The sequence below is a fragment of the Scophthalmus maximus genome, chromosome 1 (assembly GCF_022379125.1).
Source record: "Scophthalmus maximus strain ysfricsl-2021 chromosome 1, ASM2237912v1, whole genome shotgun sequence".
NCBI lineage: Eukaryota > Metazoa > Chordata > Actinopteri > Pleuronectiformes > Scophthalmidae > Scophthalmus > Scophthalmus maximus.
Genome location: NC_061515.1, coordinates 29,256,378 through 29,272,500, shown reverse-complemented (window position 1 = coordinate 29,272,500; position 16,123 = coordinate 29,256,378). Strand labels below are relative to the sequence as shown.

General features: G+C 41.9%; 3 protein-coding genes and 2 long non-coding RNA genes across 5 annotated transcripts; 2 read left to right on the top strand and 3 right to left on the bottom strand.

The window, feature by feature from the left end:
- The first annotated feature begins 2,239 nt into the window (after nucleotides 1-2,239).
- On the top strand, nucleotides 2,240-6,850 carry bco1l (beta-carotene oxygenase 1, like). The gene is made up of 11 exons (XM_035631639.2): nucleotides 2,240-2,480; nucleotides 2,741-2,869; nucleotides 3,016-3,145; nucleotides 3,482-3,629; nucleotides 3,720-3,867; nucleotides 4,720-4,940; nucleotides 5,050-5,316; nucleotides 5,447-5,552; nucleotides 5,646-5,740; nucleotides 5,996-6,107; nucleotides 6,245-6,850. The coding sequence occupies exons 1-11, from the start codon at nucleotides 2,417-2,419 to the stop codon at nucleotides 6,397-6,399; spliced, it is 1,575 nt and encodes a 524-aa protein (XP_035487532.1). The 5' UTR covers nucleotides 2,240-2,416; the 3' UTR covers nucleotides 6,400-6,850.
- Nucleotides 5,767-7,853, bottom strand: LOC118309775. Its single transcript, XR_004793591.2, has 3 exons — nucleotides 7,691-7,853; nucleotides 7,281-7,380; nucleotides 5,767-5,872 (listed from the first exon to the last, which is right to left on the bottom strand). It is a non-coding gene; the product is annotated as an uncharacterized LOC118309775 (long non-coding RNA).
- A 933-nt stretch (nucleotides 7,854-8,786) lies between these two features.
- ephx2 (epoxide hydrolase 2, cytoplasmic) lies at nucleotides 8,787-13,709 on the top strand. Its single transcript, XM_035631510.2, has 18 exons — nucleotides 8,787-9,060; nucleotides 9,649-9,727; nucleotides 9,798-9,960; nucleotides 10,191-10,381; nucleotides 10,448-10,570; nucleotides 10,954-11,025; nucleotides 11,115-11,210; nucleotides 11,309-11,387; nucleotides 11,612-11,646; nucleotides 11,839-11,865; nucleotides 12,010-12,095; nucleotides 12,214-12,325; nucleotides 12,444-12,518; nucleotides 12,646-12,688; nucleotides 12,782-12,884; nucleotides 13,024-13,093; nucleotides 13,316-13,396; nucleotides 13,485-13,709. The coding sequence occupies exons 1-18, from the start codon at nucleotides 8,870-8,872 to the stop codon at nucleotides 13,629-13,631; spliced, it is 1,773 nt and encodes a 590-aa protein (XP_035487403.2). The 5' UTR covers nucleotides 8,787-8,869; the 3' UTR covers nucleotides 13,632-13,709.
- On the bottom strand, nucleotides 9,844-12,560 carry LOC118309738. Its single transcript, XR_004793579.2, has 3 exons — nucleotides 11,580-12,560; nucleotides 10,095-11,410; nucleotides 9,844-9,982 (listed from the first exon to the last, which is right to left on the bottom strand). It is a non-coding gene; the product is annotated as an uncharacterized LOC118309738 (long non-coding RNA).
- Nucleotides 13,710-13,843: 134 nt separating the features above from the next.
- plaat1l (phospholipase A and acyltransferase 1-like) lies at nucleotides 13,844-15,804 on the bottom strand. The gene is made up of 5 exons (XM_035632110.2): nucleotides 15,657-15,804; nucleotides 15,112-15,241; nucleotides 14,556-14,644; nucleotides 14,303-14,467; nucleotides 13,844-14,183 (listed from the first exon to the last, which is right to left on the bottom strand). The coding sequence occupies exons 1-5, from the start codon at nucleotides 15,663-15,665 to the stop codon at nucleotides 14,118-14,120; spliced, it is 459 nt and encodes a 152-aa protein (XP_035488003.2). The 5' UTR covers nucleotides 15,666-15,804; the 3' UTR covers nucleotides 13,844-14,117.
- Nucleotides 15,805-16,123: the final 319 nt, after the last annotated feature.

The window sequence follows — 16,123 nt, the reverse complement described above, 5'->3', positions numbered from 1 at the left end:
TGCTGAATTCATGTCATGTGGAAATTGCTGCGATTACCGTTTCCCGACATGTAAAGCGCGTTCACGTCAACAACCGTGCCGTCATTTTAAAGCTCCGTAATTTCCAACTTGGCGCTAAATAATACAGAAGTGCCTGAAGAACACAAACAAACATGGCCTCCTCCAGCCCATGTCCAGGGTATTAAAGTACAAATGTAATGGTGCTTTATTAACCATACACCCTCACACACGAACAACTCTGCATATCATACAACCCCCTCCACTGTCTGATGACGCGAACAACTGCAAGTCGTGAACATGGGAATCTTTAAGACCCCACATAACGTGAACACAGCATTATACAGGTGGATAACACGAGAAATGAACGCTATCTAGTTCACTTTTTTAGGAAAGGAGAATGATTTTGTGTCGTCAATATGTCAGTGTCGTGACTCGGAATGCGGAAAAAAAGGGCAGAAAACAGAAAAGTGATGTTTACGGTGTTCAAAAATCTTAAAACTACGAGGAAAGTCACAACTTGTGAACTTGGGAGTGCACCAGAAAGATGTCGGATGGATTTTAGTGCACTACAAAGGACACAAGATGCTGATTGAGCACTTGGAAAGTGGAAAGTAATGCGTTATCATGAAGAGTTTGAGGTGGAATGTAGTGCACTATGAAGGGTTTAGGATGGAAAGTACACTACCAAGGGTTTTAATTCAAGAATAGTGCACTATTAAGAATGGAAGGTAGTGCATTAAGCAGGGTTTAAGGTGGAATAGCATGCTACTAAGGGTTTAAGATGCACGGTAGTGCACTACGGAATATGTAGCATATAAAGCAGTGCACTATGAGAGTTCTAAGGTGTGAAGTAGTGTACTATGGGAGGTTAGGTGTGGAAAATAGTGCACTACAGAGGGCGTAGGGTGCTGTTTGAGACCTAGCCTTGCTGCCGATTGGCAAACTCAACTAACCAATCAAACAGTGTTATTTGTACAGAACTAACAGCTGCTAACTGACTGCTAACAGCTTTCTGTTGTTGTTTGTAATAAACTTCATTTTTCATCCAAAAACATATGTACGTGGTATTTATTATATCATACATGATCAAGATATAGTGATGCCATCTTTGGCACTGAATGTCTCTGGAATATGTTACACCAACTATTCATAAATCCATGACTCATTTTTTTTACCTGTGATTTATTAATTGTCAAATTAAAAAAAAAAAAAGGCTGACACTCATATGTCTGTGATCATATCTGCTGATTATTATCAGCCAACAGATAAATCAGTCTTTTTATCTGTCATTATTATAGGACATAATTATGACACTGGCTTGAAGCTTGAAACGGTATGTACTTTATAGTCTAAAATAAAAATGAGAGAAAGTTGCAGTAATTTTTACTTATCTTCTTTAATGCATTACCAGTCGGAGCTGTTTGTGTTTATAGGTTGAGTAATTTTTAAGTTGCAATGTTGGCATGACTCATTACCTGTGACCTGATAAGAGAGGCTGTAAACTAATTTAACCAATTACACAGAGAAAGCTGACGAGGCTGAAGTTCAAACACCGCTTATCTACTCAAACATAAAGAAAAAGTACGACAGAGGTAGAACAACATGAATTCAATAACTTTGATATTAAGATTTTTTGTATTTCAAAATAAGAGACATCATCTTTAATCTTCATTAAAATAAATGTATCAAAACCTTAACCCAAAAATTTGACTAAAATTAGATTATTGCAGAAATCATTTTCTCTTATTTGATTGATATATAAATATACAATATTTCTCAAATAAGAGATGTCACAACTGAGTGAGTTTTGGTCGAGGACTGCCAGTCAAAACAATCTTGGATATGATAACATTGATTTAAAATTTTGCATTCAGAGAGAACATGACTTGGAAAATAAGCAGTAGATGAGTCAATGATAAAAACTTTTCAGCGAAGTTATTTTTATATGAAGCATTTCAAAGTTATGTTATGATTATTTTACATATGAACAGAATATATGCTATAGTTTAACTGCAGGGATTATCACAGTATGGATATAAACAAGTGATAATGGGATTGGATGTCATAACATGCTGCATCTTATCAGTTCACAGCCGCCTCCCCTCTGTATTAAAGGCACAATAAGGCAATAAACCCATTTAGATCTGCAGTAAAACACAGTGGCTGACTGTGTCTGAACCAACACTACAACACACTGGCTTTTATTTTGAAAAGCGAGTAAAGTCCACAGCAGCACCATTATATAATCCACAAACGCTTTACGCTGAACCTTGAATTTACTGAAACCTGGAGATTATCACGTAGACAGTCCGAGTTTTACATAAAATCAGCTGTTGCCAGTCGGCGTCCTTAGTCTGCGGCGGGACGACAGCGAGGAGCTGAGCACTCTGGGAAATATATACACGAGGAGACGAACATGCAGTCGATAATAGCGAGGAACGGGTCCGAAACTCCGAACCCGGTGAAAGCTCAGGTGAAAGGTCAGTTTCACAGGTCAACAAATATGTTCCAATATAATTGAATTACTTGTAAATATCTGAGTTGATATAACAACTTAGATGTTATAATTATTATAACTATACTAAATAAATATTTTCAAATATAAATAAAAAGGTTTCTTTACACTTTTGTTTCACCTCTGAGAGACTTTTGTCTTCACACCATCGCAAAGAAAATGTGGAGTGAATAAATAAACTTGTGTCGGTAACGGACAGTAACACACCTGAGTGTCGACCTGCAGGCTCCCTCCCGTCATGGCTGCAGGGAACGCTGATCAGGAACGGGCCCGGGCTTTTCTCCGTGGGCAGCTCAGAGTACAACCACTGGTTTGACGGCATGTCGCTCATCCACAGCTTCACCTTCGACAACGGTGAGGTGGATGTTAAGACAAATATATCAGCGCTATGCAATAACATTATCTAACATTCAAAATATTACAGTACAAAAGATAAAGATAGGACTTGCCTTAAAGCTCTGGTATCACTGCCTGACGTCACAGTTTTGTCGTTGTTCCAGGTGAGGTGACTTACAGGAGTAAGTTTCTGAAGAGCAACACCTACAAGCAAAACATCAAGGCCGATAGAATCGTTGTGTCCGAGTTTGGAACCATGATCTACCCGGATCCCTGCAAAAACATCTTCGCCAGGTACAGACCACCAACAACGTGTTGAGATCAGCTTCAGAGCCTTCAGGACCTGTAAGAGATCCAAGTCAGAGTCGACGTTTATGGATCTATTGCGTCAAGAGTCCATCCAAGACAAGTGCAAATGAGTTTCAGTCCATCCACAACACGTAGAGATCAGTGGCGTCAGGACGAGCAGGGTTTGACCAGTTAGAGCTTAGAGACGATAGATAGATACTGAAGTGGAAGCATTATCCTTCACACGTTTTGCCCCATAAAAGACTGGAAAGAGAGGCCACTCCTCACTCTAACCATGTGTGGCAGTTTGCTTTTCAAGTTAAAACATTTTTTTCTCCTCAGGGCTTTCAGTCACCTTTGCAACGTCATCCCCGATTTCACCGACAACAACTTGATCAACATCATTCGTTACGGACAGGACTACTACGCCTCCTCCGAGGTCCACTACATGAACCAGATCGACCCGGCTACTCTGGAAACTGTCGGGAGGGTAAGTTCGTCCCAACTGCCGTCGAATACTTCATTGGACTCATCACATTGTTGACTTCATACTAATGAAAACCTTCCTGCCAAATTCCAGATAAACTACAGAAATCACATCGCTCTGAACTTGGCGACGGCTCACCCTCACTACGACAACGAGGGCAACACTTACAACATGGGCACCGCCATCATGGGCTTCGGCCCGCCGAAATATGTCATCTTCAAAGTCCCAGCTGATGCTTCAGGTACGGTTGCCTTCACTGTCAATGTTAATCATCAGATGGTCTTCTGTCTAGAGCAAAAGAAAAGAGAAGAGGAACCTCTTTTTCTGACTGCAGCAATAAAGTTATTTTTATGATGTCAAGAAGTCAAGTCTGTTTGTAATTACAGCTCAGAGTCTAATTGATTTATGATGTTACAACCAGACTTATCCCAGATTAAACAAGGTGAAAGTCATGATAGTGAGAGAAGGTTACGGTTCTCTGTGAAATAGGTCACTGGATTTACAATCTCTTCAGATGAATTATGTTAAATACTAATCCGGGCCGAAATGGGTTTTCTTAGAAAGATGGCTGGTGTCTCCCTTAGAGACAGGGTGAGAAGCTCAGTCATCCGTGAGGAGCTCGGAGTAGAGCCGCTGCTCCTTTGCGTAGAAAGGAGCCAGTTGAGGTGGTTTGGGCGTCTGGTAAGGATGCCCCCTGGGCGCCTCCCCTGGGAGCTGTTCCAGGCACGTCCAGCTGGGAAGAGACCTCGGGGTAGACCCAGGACTAGGTGGAGAGATTATATCTCCACACTGGCCTGGGAGCGCCTCTGGATCCCCCAGTGAGAGCTGGTTGATGTGGCCCGGGAAAGGGAAGTTTGGGGGAAGCTGCTGCCCCCGCGACCCGACCCCGGATAAGCGGTTGAAGATGATGATGATGATGATTAATCCTTAGATGTAATTAGATTAGAATAAATGAATGAAATGGTTACTATTGTGTCATAAAAAAAAGCAACCAAATGTAAAATTGAGTGGATGGAGAATTGAAATTTGTGTTTTCCATCTGAAAATAATGATAATTAAAATCCTACTTACAATACCGAGTTGTCTGTTTCAGATGAAAAACGTAACCAGCCGGCGTTGAGGAAAGTGCAGAAGGTCTGTTCCATTCCTTTTCGGTCCACTCTGTTCCCGAGCTACTTCCACAGCTTCGGCATGACCGAGAACTACATTGTGTTCGTGGAGCAGCCCTTCAAGCTGGACATCGTCCGACTGGGCACCGCCTACTTCAGAGGGGTCAACTGGGGGAGCTGCCTCAAATTCGACAAGGATGACATCGTAAGTCTTCCCACATTTATTCACCGTTGACAGGACAATGATTTACATTAAGCAGCAGTTGACAGAATGGGGTTACTTTAAAGCCACTGTTGGTTCATCTGTTTCCCAGACATTGATTCACGCCATCAACAGAAAGACAGGAAAGGAGGTGAGCACCCGTTTCTACAGTGACGCCCTGGTGGTCTTCCACCACATCAATGCCTACGAGGATGACGGCCACGTGGTGCTCGACCTGATCAGCTACAAGGACAGCAAACTGTACGACATGTTCTACATCCAGAACATCAGACAAGAAACCGATGGCTTCATCCAGTCCAACAAGAATTTCTCCCAGCCAATCTGCCAGAGATTCGTCCTGCCGCTCAGCGCCCACAAGGTACAGTCCGATCGAAGAGTGCACCTCAAATATACAGGCCGAGGACTGCGGTGAATGTTTTTTACTTTACACTTCGTCGTCTTATGAATTTCATGTCAATATGAGGAGTTTGTGTCGATTTGATCTCCAGGAATCTCCCAGAGGAACCAACCTGGTGACGCTGTCGGACACAACGGCCCAGGCTGTGGTGCAGGAGGACGGATCTGTCTACTGCCAGCCTGACATTATTTTTGAAGGTTTGTCATCCACACGACTGGTCTGTTTGACTTGAACATGACTTCATTTTCACAATCTGACGAGTATCATACCTCCTACCTCGTACTTTTCAGGACTGGAGCTGCCGGGGATCAACTACAACTTCAACGCTAAACATTACAGATACTTCTACGGCTCCAGGGTGGAGTGGTCTCCTCATCCTAACAAGGTGAAACACCTCGGGCTGGGACTTGCCTGGGACTAACCGTTTATCTGGATGCGTTCCAAAATGTAACGGGCTCTTCTATGGGTCATGCCCCCAAGATGTCATGGAAAATGTCCCAGTTGTTTTTGCGTAATCCTGTTGACAAAGAAAACCGGCAATGAAAACGTTATCTCTGACCAACCAATATTTCCATCACTAGAGCAACACAGCTAGCACGACCCCACCTTCTAACTCTCTACTAAATATTTCGTCCGTCAGATCGCCAAGATCGACATCGTCACCAGGAAACACGTAGAGTGGGAGCAGGACAAATGCTACCCATCAGAACCGGTGTTTGTCGCGTCTCCGGGAGCCGTGGACGAAGACGACGGTGAGAGATTCACTCGCTCTTCCGAGCCAAACCAACTGCTTCACAGTTTCTTGTGTCACATTCAAAAATTGCAGCGTGAACATTAAACCATCAGGGAGGAAACAATCACTTCTCCTCTGCTTTTTTCTTTCCTTCAGGAGTGATCCTGTCGTCCGTCATCTCTTCAGATCCGAACGTTTCTCCGTTCATGCTCGTCCTCAACGCCAAAACCTTCGAGGAAATTGCCAGAGCCTCCATCCCTGCCAGCGTCCACATGGACCTTCACGGGCATTTCATCCCCACCGCTGTTTGAATATCAACATGTCAGCTAGAATATTATTTATTATCTTTTGTAAATTCTGTAATACTTTGCCTCTGTGTTGTTTTAATCTTACATTTTTGTGCGGTCAGGTGCCATTTTGTCTTTTATTTCAGTTGTCTTTCGTGTGTGTCTTTTTTTCTTAGGTCGCTGATAATAAACTACTACTGACTAATCAGATCAAATGAAGATGACATTTTTGAAAAAGAAACCGACACTTTTCAGTTATATATTTCACTTGACATATTTAAAAAATACTGTTTTTTAAACTTCACTTATGTTCTTGGAGATAAATGGAGACTCAGAACTTGTGCAACATTTCAGTTTGTCACAAAGCAAAAGCTTAAATGTTTCAGCTTCATGACAAACAAAATCTGAGAGAATTGTTTTCTTAATAAGTGTAAAAACTTTAATGCTGATATGATTAAATTCTTTTCAGAAATCATCTGCTGTGATATTTTTCTTTTCGAGCGTGGTATACTGTAAATGTAAATGACAGTCACTGATCGTCTTTATATACATGTCGACCACATTTATGTGTGTGTGTGTGTTTGTGTGTGTCACAGATACACAGCTGTTCGAGAACAAGAAACTGTGAGAGACGGCCTCAGCCACCGGAGGGCGCCGTTGTTACTCTGAACTGACGTCAGACTTTGTCAATAAAGTTGTGACAATAAGAGAAAAGGTTAAAATGTTGTAACACTAAAGTCTAAATATTTCAAAAATAAAACCTTTACATGGGAAGAAAAAATATCAAAATGTCTATTGGGCAGATTTGATTCAATAATATTGTTAAATTTAATAATCGTTTTCAAATCTTTAATCTCTGATATTTGGACGAACACATGATTCAAGCCACTTTTCTGTCCACTGACCTGCTCAGATGTCTTCACACTTGATCTGAGGGGCCTGGCCTGTTGCTCGCTGTTGTGGACCAGGAAGTCAAAGGTCACCTCCAGGGTGACCTGCGGGAACCTGTCGAGAACGAGTCATCCAGCATGTTGCTCAGAAGTCCTGCATTTAAATTCTGGTAAAGATCAACAATTCATTCAGTTTGCTGAATATGAAATAGTTGATAAAAGCCTTTCACCGTGACGAATTTACGGTTGGAATAACACATGCACATACACTGACATATGTACCAACGTCCACTGGCAATATTAATAATGTAAACCTTTATCATCTCTGATGCCATTTGACTCGATCTTGATAAATCCACCACGGATATGAAGTTGCATCGACTTTATCCTCGCATAATAAAACTATTTCAAAAGTTTTAACTTACACTTTAGTTTTCCCCTCCACTGGTTGCTGCGAAATGCATTCTGGGATACCTGGCTGTCTCACAAGACACCTGCGATCGATCGCATCCCATGTCGCATCCCCGACAAAGGAGGCGGGGCGAGAACAACATCCGGGTATTTAGACTGTAAAGCTTGCTCGATGCAAACTGTACCTGGGCCGTCACTGATGACGTTTCACAAGTACACGAGAAAGTACACAGATTTAGAAAGGCTTGGATTTACAAAAACATATACTTAACGTATCAAGAGATTATATTATAATATATTATATCTTATTGTATATTATATTTTAGTATGTTATATCATATTACATAACATAACATTACATGCCTGTATTTTTGCCATCCTCATTTAGCAAAATGCTTTCATTATTTTTCAAAATGCTGTCTTCTGCAAACATAGACTCAACTCCAACGACCTGGAAAACATGACACCAGAAATAAAATGTTAATGGCAAAAAATCATCAAGTATTATGAACAACAAAAAGTACAGTGAATGTTCTGAGTGACAATGCAGAATGTGTTATAGGACTAGAATGAATGCATTTATGTGCGCATCATTTTATTGCCAATAAAATTATTTTTTAATTTAATGACTATATTGCTGGGTATCTAATGAATTCAATAAAGTGTTATTTAACCAAATAATCAATGATACGTGTACAATAGGCTGGTATTTGAAAGGTGAATTGTCAACATAACACCATAAAACTGCTCAGCATTTCTTCCTTAATCTTACCTGTATGGGTCAAAGGTCACTTCTTTTTTTTTTAATCTCTAAGGTTTGTGAAGCTGCTTTCACTTTTATATTTCTTAGATAAAGTAAAGTCACATCCTGTAGGAAACAGCTCTCTCAGTGCTTATACTGAATATTATATGTTATATCATCTCATCAATATTGATGTCTAGTTGCACATCATCATTTCTCTCACGTTGTTTTTACATAAGCTCACACAAAGACAGTCAAACTCATGCTCTTGTGTTTCCTCTTTTCTCTCCTTCACACTGGATCAGCTTCCATCTTCACACGTCGACACAAGTTGTTGTTCATTTAACCATGACCTGATCATAGATAAACAACAGCGAGCAAATCAACTTGAAGCCTTTTGTATTGTGTCAGTTGTGATTTCAGGATCAGTGGGCGGATCCGTTCTGTGCCGATGTCAAAGTTCACCCCCCGAGCGGGGCCACTATCTGCAGCAGCAGCAAAAGCAGAACATAGATCCTCTCACTGGGACTCAGTCGACATGGCGGAGACGAAAGTCGTCTTGTTCAGCTTCTGGGGAGTTGCTGTCTCTTCACGGCCTCATGTGCTTTTCAGAAAGTTTGAGGAGTTGCACAACCTGCCAAGGTAGGAATTCTGTTACGCAACACTAACACACTGTTAAAAAAAAACAGTTGGTCGAGATCAAACTGAAGAAGTACTTCATAATCTGCCATTGCTTTTAGAGAATCCAGTTTGCACATTGTATAATTTATGTCTGTAGTTAGTATAAGTTTGTTTTTCTAGTCAAATTTGGACGATTTGCAAAAATCCTGTCAAAAACATTTTGTTTATCTCATGTACTTGCCACAGACAGATTAGATTAACACAAAGAAAGTAATTTCTTCCCAAATTGTTCGCATTATCATCATTTATTGATTATATGTTGATAAATTCATCTAAATCTGTACAACACATGTAAAGTTATTCAACAAATGTAGTTGAGTAAAAGTATTAGTTCCTGAAGTAAAGTAAAGTAGAAGTTTTAGAAATTGAAACACTCAAGATGAGCGGGGACAAGAGTTTGGGGACATCTGGTGGATGGGTGGAGAATTGCAGGTCTGGGAAAAAGTGAAGTCCGTAGATTTAATCTCGTACATGTGTTATGTTCAACCTTGACCTCACCTTGCTGTCAGCTGATCGACTGTGAGGTGTACTTTGTGCTGTGGTCTTCAGGGGTTTTCTCTCCAATGTGGCGTCGCAGAAAGACGGCGCCATGATGCGGGCGGAGCGAGGCCAGATGACATTCTCTCAGGTAAGTGAAGCTTTTTTCAAATATAATCCTTTTATCTTTTTTTACTTCCAGCTCATTTTCATGTGTGTAGATGATCCCGGTGCTTGAGGAAGAGTGTGTGAAGCAGGCCCAGGTCAGGGGTGTGACGCTGCCGTCTGATTGGTCAGTCAGACGCCTGCTGGAGGAATTCAGAGAGGCCATGATGGACGTCCAACCAGCTGTACTGAAGACAGCTGCACGTCTGCGTCGCAGCGGTACACAACATGCTGAACACACCTGTACTCACACACAAACATACACACACACACAAAGGAAACAGGTTAAGGTCAATGGGGTCAAATCAAAAGTTAAAACTGTAGACTGTTTATAAAGATGGACGCGTAGTCACCGTGTTCGGAAAGTGAAACCTGTATTCTCAGGAATGACCAGCAGAGGGCGAGGAGGACTTTTGAATTCAAACTCCTCCCTCTGCCCCGCCCTTCAGGTTTACTGACAGCTGTCCTGGCCAATCACTGGCTAGATGACAGTGCAGATGGAGATCGTCCGTCCCGCCTTCTCTCTCTGCTGGGCGGCCATTTTGACCTGGTCTTCCAGTCCTGCCGCTCAGGTCACAGGGTCCCCGAGCCATCCATGTTCACCTCTGCCCTGCTGCACCTGGGAGTGACATCACAACAGGTGGAATATGATCGATACTATAACATTGACATTCTTTTATTGTAATGTAATACAAAATAATTTCAGGCCGTGTGGCTGGATGTCGATGAGGACGGTGTGAAGGCGGCAGAAGCAGCCGGGATGAGGGTCGTCACGGTGAACAACCTGGATGACGCATTGGACCAACTGGCCAAATTTACTGGAGTTCAGGTGCGGACCAGTCTGAGGGTTCGAATACGAGCAGCTACTGAGAAGTTCTCACGTTCTCACAGTGTCAGACGATTGTCTTTTTAAAGTGATGAAAACTTTTTCCTTTGAGTTAATGAAGTTTTATCTTTGTTGCACAGTGGAAAAATGAGAAGTAGAAATCTGACGCTTTATGAGAAACGGTTTCATGTGAATGTTTTCACTGGATATCTTAAGCTGTTTTCAAATAGACTCTGGAAAATGTCCGGAGAAACATTTGTGGCAACCACTGTTCTCGAAAAAGGGCTTATATGATGATTATATAAATAAATGAATGGTAAAATAAATTGGATACGATGTGAACACATTACATTGGCATGACAATGTGCTAACTTGTGTTGTTCCAGGCTGTGAGTGCAGAGACTTCTCCAGCGTCCTGCAGCCCGGAGGAGGTTTCCCATGGATACGTCACCATCAGGGTAATGTCCGTGTCCGTGTCAGTTGTTGTGGCAGTGAGATGCAGTCAGGTTGGTGTGATTAAAGGACCAGTCCGCTCTTTTTCTCTCAGCCTGGTGTCCGGACTCACTATGTGGAAATGGGTTCAGGTCCACCGGTCCTGCTGTGTCACGGCTTCCCAGAGAGCTGGTTCTCTTGGAGGTTCCAGGTATGGATCCAACAGTCAAACAGGATTTTACTACATGTGCACAAACAAATACAAAATTATTATTTACTTCTTGTTGTTTTTTTTTTACTACCTGGTAGATCCCGGCCATGGCAGCCGCAGGGTTCAGGGTGTTGGCTCTGGACATGAAGGGATATGGAGAGTCCACAGCGCCCCCAGGTGATGTATATGTGTCAATTCATCTGCATGACGTAAAAGTAAATAAAAACAAACCATTAACTCATGATCCAATGATGGCACCTATATCAAATATTTACTCATATTCCGTATTATAATTTTTTAAGGTTAATCTGACATTTAATTGTCCAAATGTGCAGAGATGTTGCACCTGAAGTATCTCGACCTCATTACCTGCGAGTCACGTGTCATTTTCCCTCCAACAGATATCGAGGAATATTCTCAGGAGCAGCTCTGCAAGGTACGATTTATTAATCCATTAAAAGTAATTATTAATCTGGATTGAGGTGTGCGGTCGACCGCTGACGTCCTCCAGCTCCATGTCACCAAATTTATGTTCAAAAAACGTTATTAAACCATTTGTTTTAATGTTATTGTCTTACTGTAGCCTCCACACTAATGGTAACATGATGCTGCTTTTGATCTTTTTCAGGATTTAATCAAGTTTCTTGACAAAATGGTGAGTGACACATAATTTAACCTGAACACCACAATAATTCAATTAAATCAGATCGAACTATGATTCGTCATGAAATAGAAAAAAAGAAACATGCAAGGACATCAACTTTTCATCAGCTCAGTTGTGTGTTGTGTCGTTTCCCAGGCGATACCTCAGGTCACCCTGGTGGGTCACGACTGGGGCGGCTTCCTGGTCTGGACCATGGCTCAGTATTTTCCTGAGAGAGTCAGGTGAACACCCTGCTTGGTTGAGAAAAACAACCATGAGGTTTTGCTTCTAGTTTTTAGTGTAGTTTTAAGTTTCAAATCTTGAGAAGCAGTGGAATGTGTTGTTTTCTTGTGTGTGAAGGGCTGTGGCGTCTCTGAACACTCCTCTGTTCCCGGTGGATCCGTCTGTTCATCCTGCAGAGAGAATGAAGGCCGAGCCCGTATTCGACTACCAGCTCTACTTCCAAAAACCAGTGAGTAACACTGTTAGCTAAGACAACTCTTAATATTATAAGAAAAAAGTCTTATTACAAGATAAAGTTGTAATTTTAGAATATGTTAATAACTCTGCACTGTGTGTGTGTTTTACAGGGTGTTGCAGAGGCCGAGCTGGAGAAAAACCTGGAGAGAACGTTCAACATTTTCTTTTTCAGCAGCAGTGAAGCAGTGAGAGCGTGCGCGCACACACACACACACGCGCACACGCACACACACGCGCACACGCACACGCACACACACGCACACACACAAGCCAAGCACACACACGCGTAACATGTTTCTCTCCTTGTCTCAGGGGACTCGTACTGGCCTCACCACTGAAGGAGTCTGCGCTCGAGGTCAGCGGATTTCCTGACACGTGTCATTTCTACAGCTCGATGCTACATCATTATAAATAATAATGTGTGTGTGTGTGTGTGTGTGTGTTACAGGAGGTCTGTTCGTGGGTCTGCCCGAGCAGTTTCCCAGGAGCTCCATGCTGACGGAGGCCGACCTGAGCTTCTACGTCAGCCAGTTCAAAGAGCTCGGCTTCAGGTGGCTCAGATTTAAAAACCTCTGGATACCTGAGGAACTGTATCGATCTATTGAGCAGATACAGAGCAACTCAATGAATTAATGATTTCAGAAATACAGCTGTCAATCAAGAATAAACGTGTTGTGTGTTGTTTTACAGGCGACCACTGAACTGGTATCGTAACGGTGAGGTGAACTGGAAGTGGATGTGTTCTCGTCCCAAAGGAAAGGTTAGTTACAATCTGTAAATAAAGATGGACGACATGACAGATAGGTCAAGCCCCGACTTTTGACAAGAGGAAGTGGGGACGTGGGGTCGTGTCGTCCATCTTTATATACAGTTCTCATGCAACGTCATGCATAGTTGAACAATCTGTGTGTGTGTGTGTGTGTGTGTGTGTGTGTGTGTGTGTGTGTGTGTGTGTGTGTGTGTGTGTGTGTGTGTGTGTCAGCTGCTGATGCCGGCGCTGATGGTGACGACGGGTAAAGACCCGGTGCTGCTTCCGGCCTTCTCAAAAGGAATGGAGGCCTTGGTAAGAAAAATTAATCAGCGAGGACAAACTGCAGAGTGATTATAGATTATTGGAAATTAATCTGACACCAGTTATTTATTGACGCCAGGTCCCGAACCTGAGCAGAGGACACATCGAGGAGTGTGGACACTGGACTCAGATGGAAAAACCGGGGGAGACGAACAACATCCTGATATCTTGGCTTAAAGAAACTCATGAGAAGACTGGAGCTGTTACCGTGGCACCCAAACTTTGAGGAGGGAGCAAGTAAGGACGGTGGCAGAAAATCCGGCTGACGTGAAATGAAGAATTTCAAATTAAAATATGAGTCAGATCAGGGGTAGTTTGTGTGTGTGTGGAAGAAATACACAGATACTTTACTCGAGTACAAGTATCAGCACCACATGGTACAGATAGGGTTAGTGATAACCATAACCCTTTTTTTTCAGTTAATGCCAAGAACAAATATATTTTTTGTAAATCATTTTTTAATACAATAGTGATTGAAGCAGTTAATTTCATTTTCACACTACCACTCTAACCATAACCCACTCTAAGTCAAAATATTAAGATTAAAAATTTTAACATGATTAATAGATGTAACAATAAAATTTCCCAATATACATTTTGCCCTATTTTTATTTTTTTTGAATATTAAAACTTCACTGTAAAAACATTTTAACCTTTTCTCTGACATCAGTTCAGAGGAACAACGGCGCCCTCCGGTGGCTGAGGCCGTTTCTCACAGTTTCTTGTTGTCAAACAGCTTCTTCCAGGCCGGCATGATGTGTTTATAGATTATCTCTATCTGTGACACACAGACACACACACACACGTGCTATTAAAATAATAAAACGAATAATAATGTAAAATCAGCTGTTCTCAAAACGGACGTCCTGTGAGGTTTTCACGCCTCCGTCCACTGACCTGCTCAGACTTCTTCACCCCGTATCTGAAGAGCGTGGCCTGGTGCTCGCTGTTGTGAAACAGGATGTCAAAGGTCACCTCGCGGCCCAGCATCTCGTCAATGTTCGGCTTCACCGCGCCTTGGAAGTCTCTGGCCGGGAAACAGTCGTCCAGCATGTTGCTGACCTGCGACGCGGCAGACGAGAGCGCTGAGGTTTTTGTGTTTGACCTTCGTGTTGTGAGTGTGTGAACTGTGTGTGTGTGTGTGTTTTACCTTGTATTTGTTCCCCAGCAGGTAAAGTGGATCAAGTTTAACCTCTGACCTCAGTGCTCGGCCAAAGAGCGGGAGCTTAGCGTCTGAATCTGACAGACACACACACAGAAGTGTTTTTTTAATTTAAAGTTATCTCTAAAAGAAAATTTGTTGAAAGAAGTGAATTAGTAGTCAATTACAACTTTATTTATAACAGTTAAACTAGTTGCAACAGAAAAAGTTTCGAATATTTTGAAAACCAGATAAAATCACAAATATGTATCACTTGATATGAAGATTTTTTTGCATTTTAAAAATATAAATCAATACGATACAAGCAATTTATTCCATACAACAAATACTGAAGTTTGATATCAGCAGCTTAAAGATTTGATTTCAGGACATTTTAACATAAAATGATAAATTCTTTTTTCCAAGTTGCAAGATTTTGTTTAGGGATAATAATAAAAATTTGTTATGTGAAGATACAGACACTTGCAAAATAAGACTAAGAAATTGTTATTTATATAAAGATATTACTGTAATAAACGAGGCATTCAAGGACGATGACACCAACCTCGACATGTCAGGTGAGCCACGTAGGGAACGCCGTCCCTCTCTCCGTAGTAAACTCCGAAATGGGAGAAGTACTTGTTCCTGGGATATTCCACGATGTCCCCGGGGAACAACTTGGGGTGGGAATTTTGCTGCAAAAAGAAAAAAAAGAAATCAAAAGTAATGTAGCCTAATGTAGAGGGTTGAAGGTTGGTCCTGAAGGGAACGTGAACACCTGGACCTCATGAGGGGAAGTGAAAGACGTAGTAGATTTGAGGAAAACTCTAAAAACATGAAAAATAATAACTGAGCTTAAAATATACACGTTATTTCCACCCCACTTCTTTTAAACAGAAGAATTAACAGGCCGGTCTGGTTCTCCTTTTTTTTTCGCGTTTCCTGAAGATTAATGTTTGGCTCCTTCTCGTGAATTAATAACAAATCTTGAGGATCGTTCACATCTCCACTGAAAAGCATCAGTAAATGATTTATTAGTATTGATAAAGCCACTGATAAACACAGATTTATGTTTAGATTAACTACCAAACTACTGAGAGTTGTACTCACCAGGCCCATTGGTGAAGATATTTACTGTCGCTGTCCTCAGTCGCTTCTGAAATTAAACCTTGAACACACACACACACTCGCCCTGCTTTACATAGTCTGTCACGGTCACAGTCGAGCAACCTCATCACACATTCTCACAAACTCATATGTTTCTGTGATTGATTTTCTGTGCTTTGTTGCATCTTAGCTTCACTCCAGGTGTTTGTGTTCGTGTGGGAAGAGGTGATTTCTCCTGCACCTTTTTATTTATTTTCTTTTGTTCGTGTCCACCAGATGTTTGAACGTCAGAGCAGCGAGGGTCCCTCTCGTCGTCCTCTGGGCGTGTGAAGCAGGTGTTTCCTATGCAGAGAGCGTGAAAAGAGGAAGTGGCTTCAGTAAGACTTCGTTGTATTAGATGTGAAGACGCTGAACAACACTTATACAGTCCAGTTTGCTGGTTGATTGGTTGGTGGTTTGCTGGTTGGTTG

What these genes read in the sequence shown, in the direction of transcription:
- plaat1l (XM_035632110.2), bottom strand. An exon ending in GGCTCACCTGACATGTCGAG is followed by an intron (nt 14,645 to 15,111) that starts GTTGGTGTCATC and finishes TGTGTCTGTCAG; the next exon opens with ATTCAGACGCTAAGCTCCCG. An exon ending in TGCTGGGGAACAAATACAAG is followed by an intron (nt 14,468 to 14,555) that starts GTAAAACACACA and finishes GCCGCGTCGCAG; the next exon opens with GTCAGCAACATGCTGGACGA.
- ephx2 (XM_035631510.2), top strand. Translation starts at nt 8,870, where the DNA reads ATGTCAAAGTTCACCCCCCGAGCGGGGCCACTATCTGCAGCAGCAGCA. An exon ending in GAGTTGCACAACCTGCCAAG is followed by an intron (nt 9,061 to 9,648) that starts GTAGGAATTCTG and finishes TGTGGTCTTCAG; the next exon opens with GGGTTTTCTCTCCAATGTGG. An exon ending in TTCAAAGAGCTCGGCTTCAG is followed by an intron (nt 12,885 to 13,023) that starts GTGGCTCAGATT and finishes GTTGTTTTACAG; the next exon opens with GCGACCACTGAACTGGTATC.
- bco1l (XM_035631639.2), top strand. Translation starts at nt 2,417, where the DNA reads ATGCAGTCGATAATAGCGAGGAACGGGTCCGAAACTCCGAACCCGGTG. An exon ending in CAGCTTCACCTTCGACAACG is followed by an intron (nt 2,870 to 3,015) that starts GTGAGGTGGATG and finishes TCGTTGTTCCAG; the next exon opens with GTGAGGTGACTTACAGGAGT. An exon ending in CTCTGGAAACTGTCGGGAGG is followed by an intron (nt 3,630 to 3,719) that starts GTAAGTTCGTCC and finishes GCCAAATTCCAG; the next exon opens with ATAAACTACAGAAATCACAT.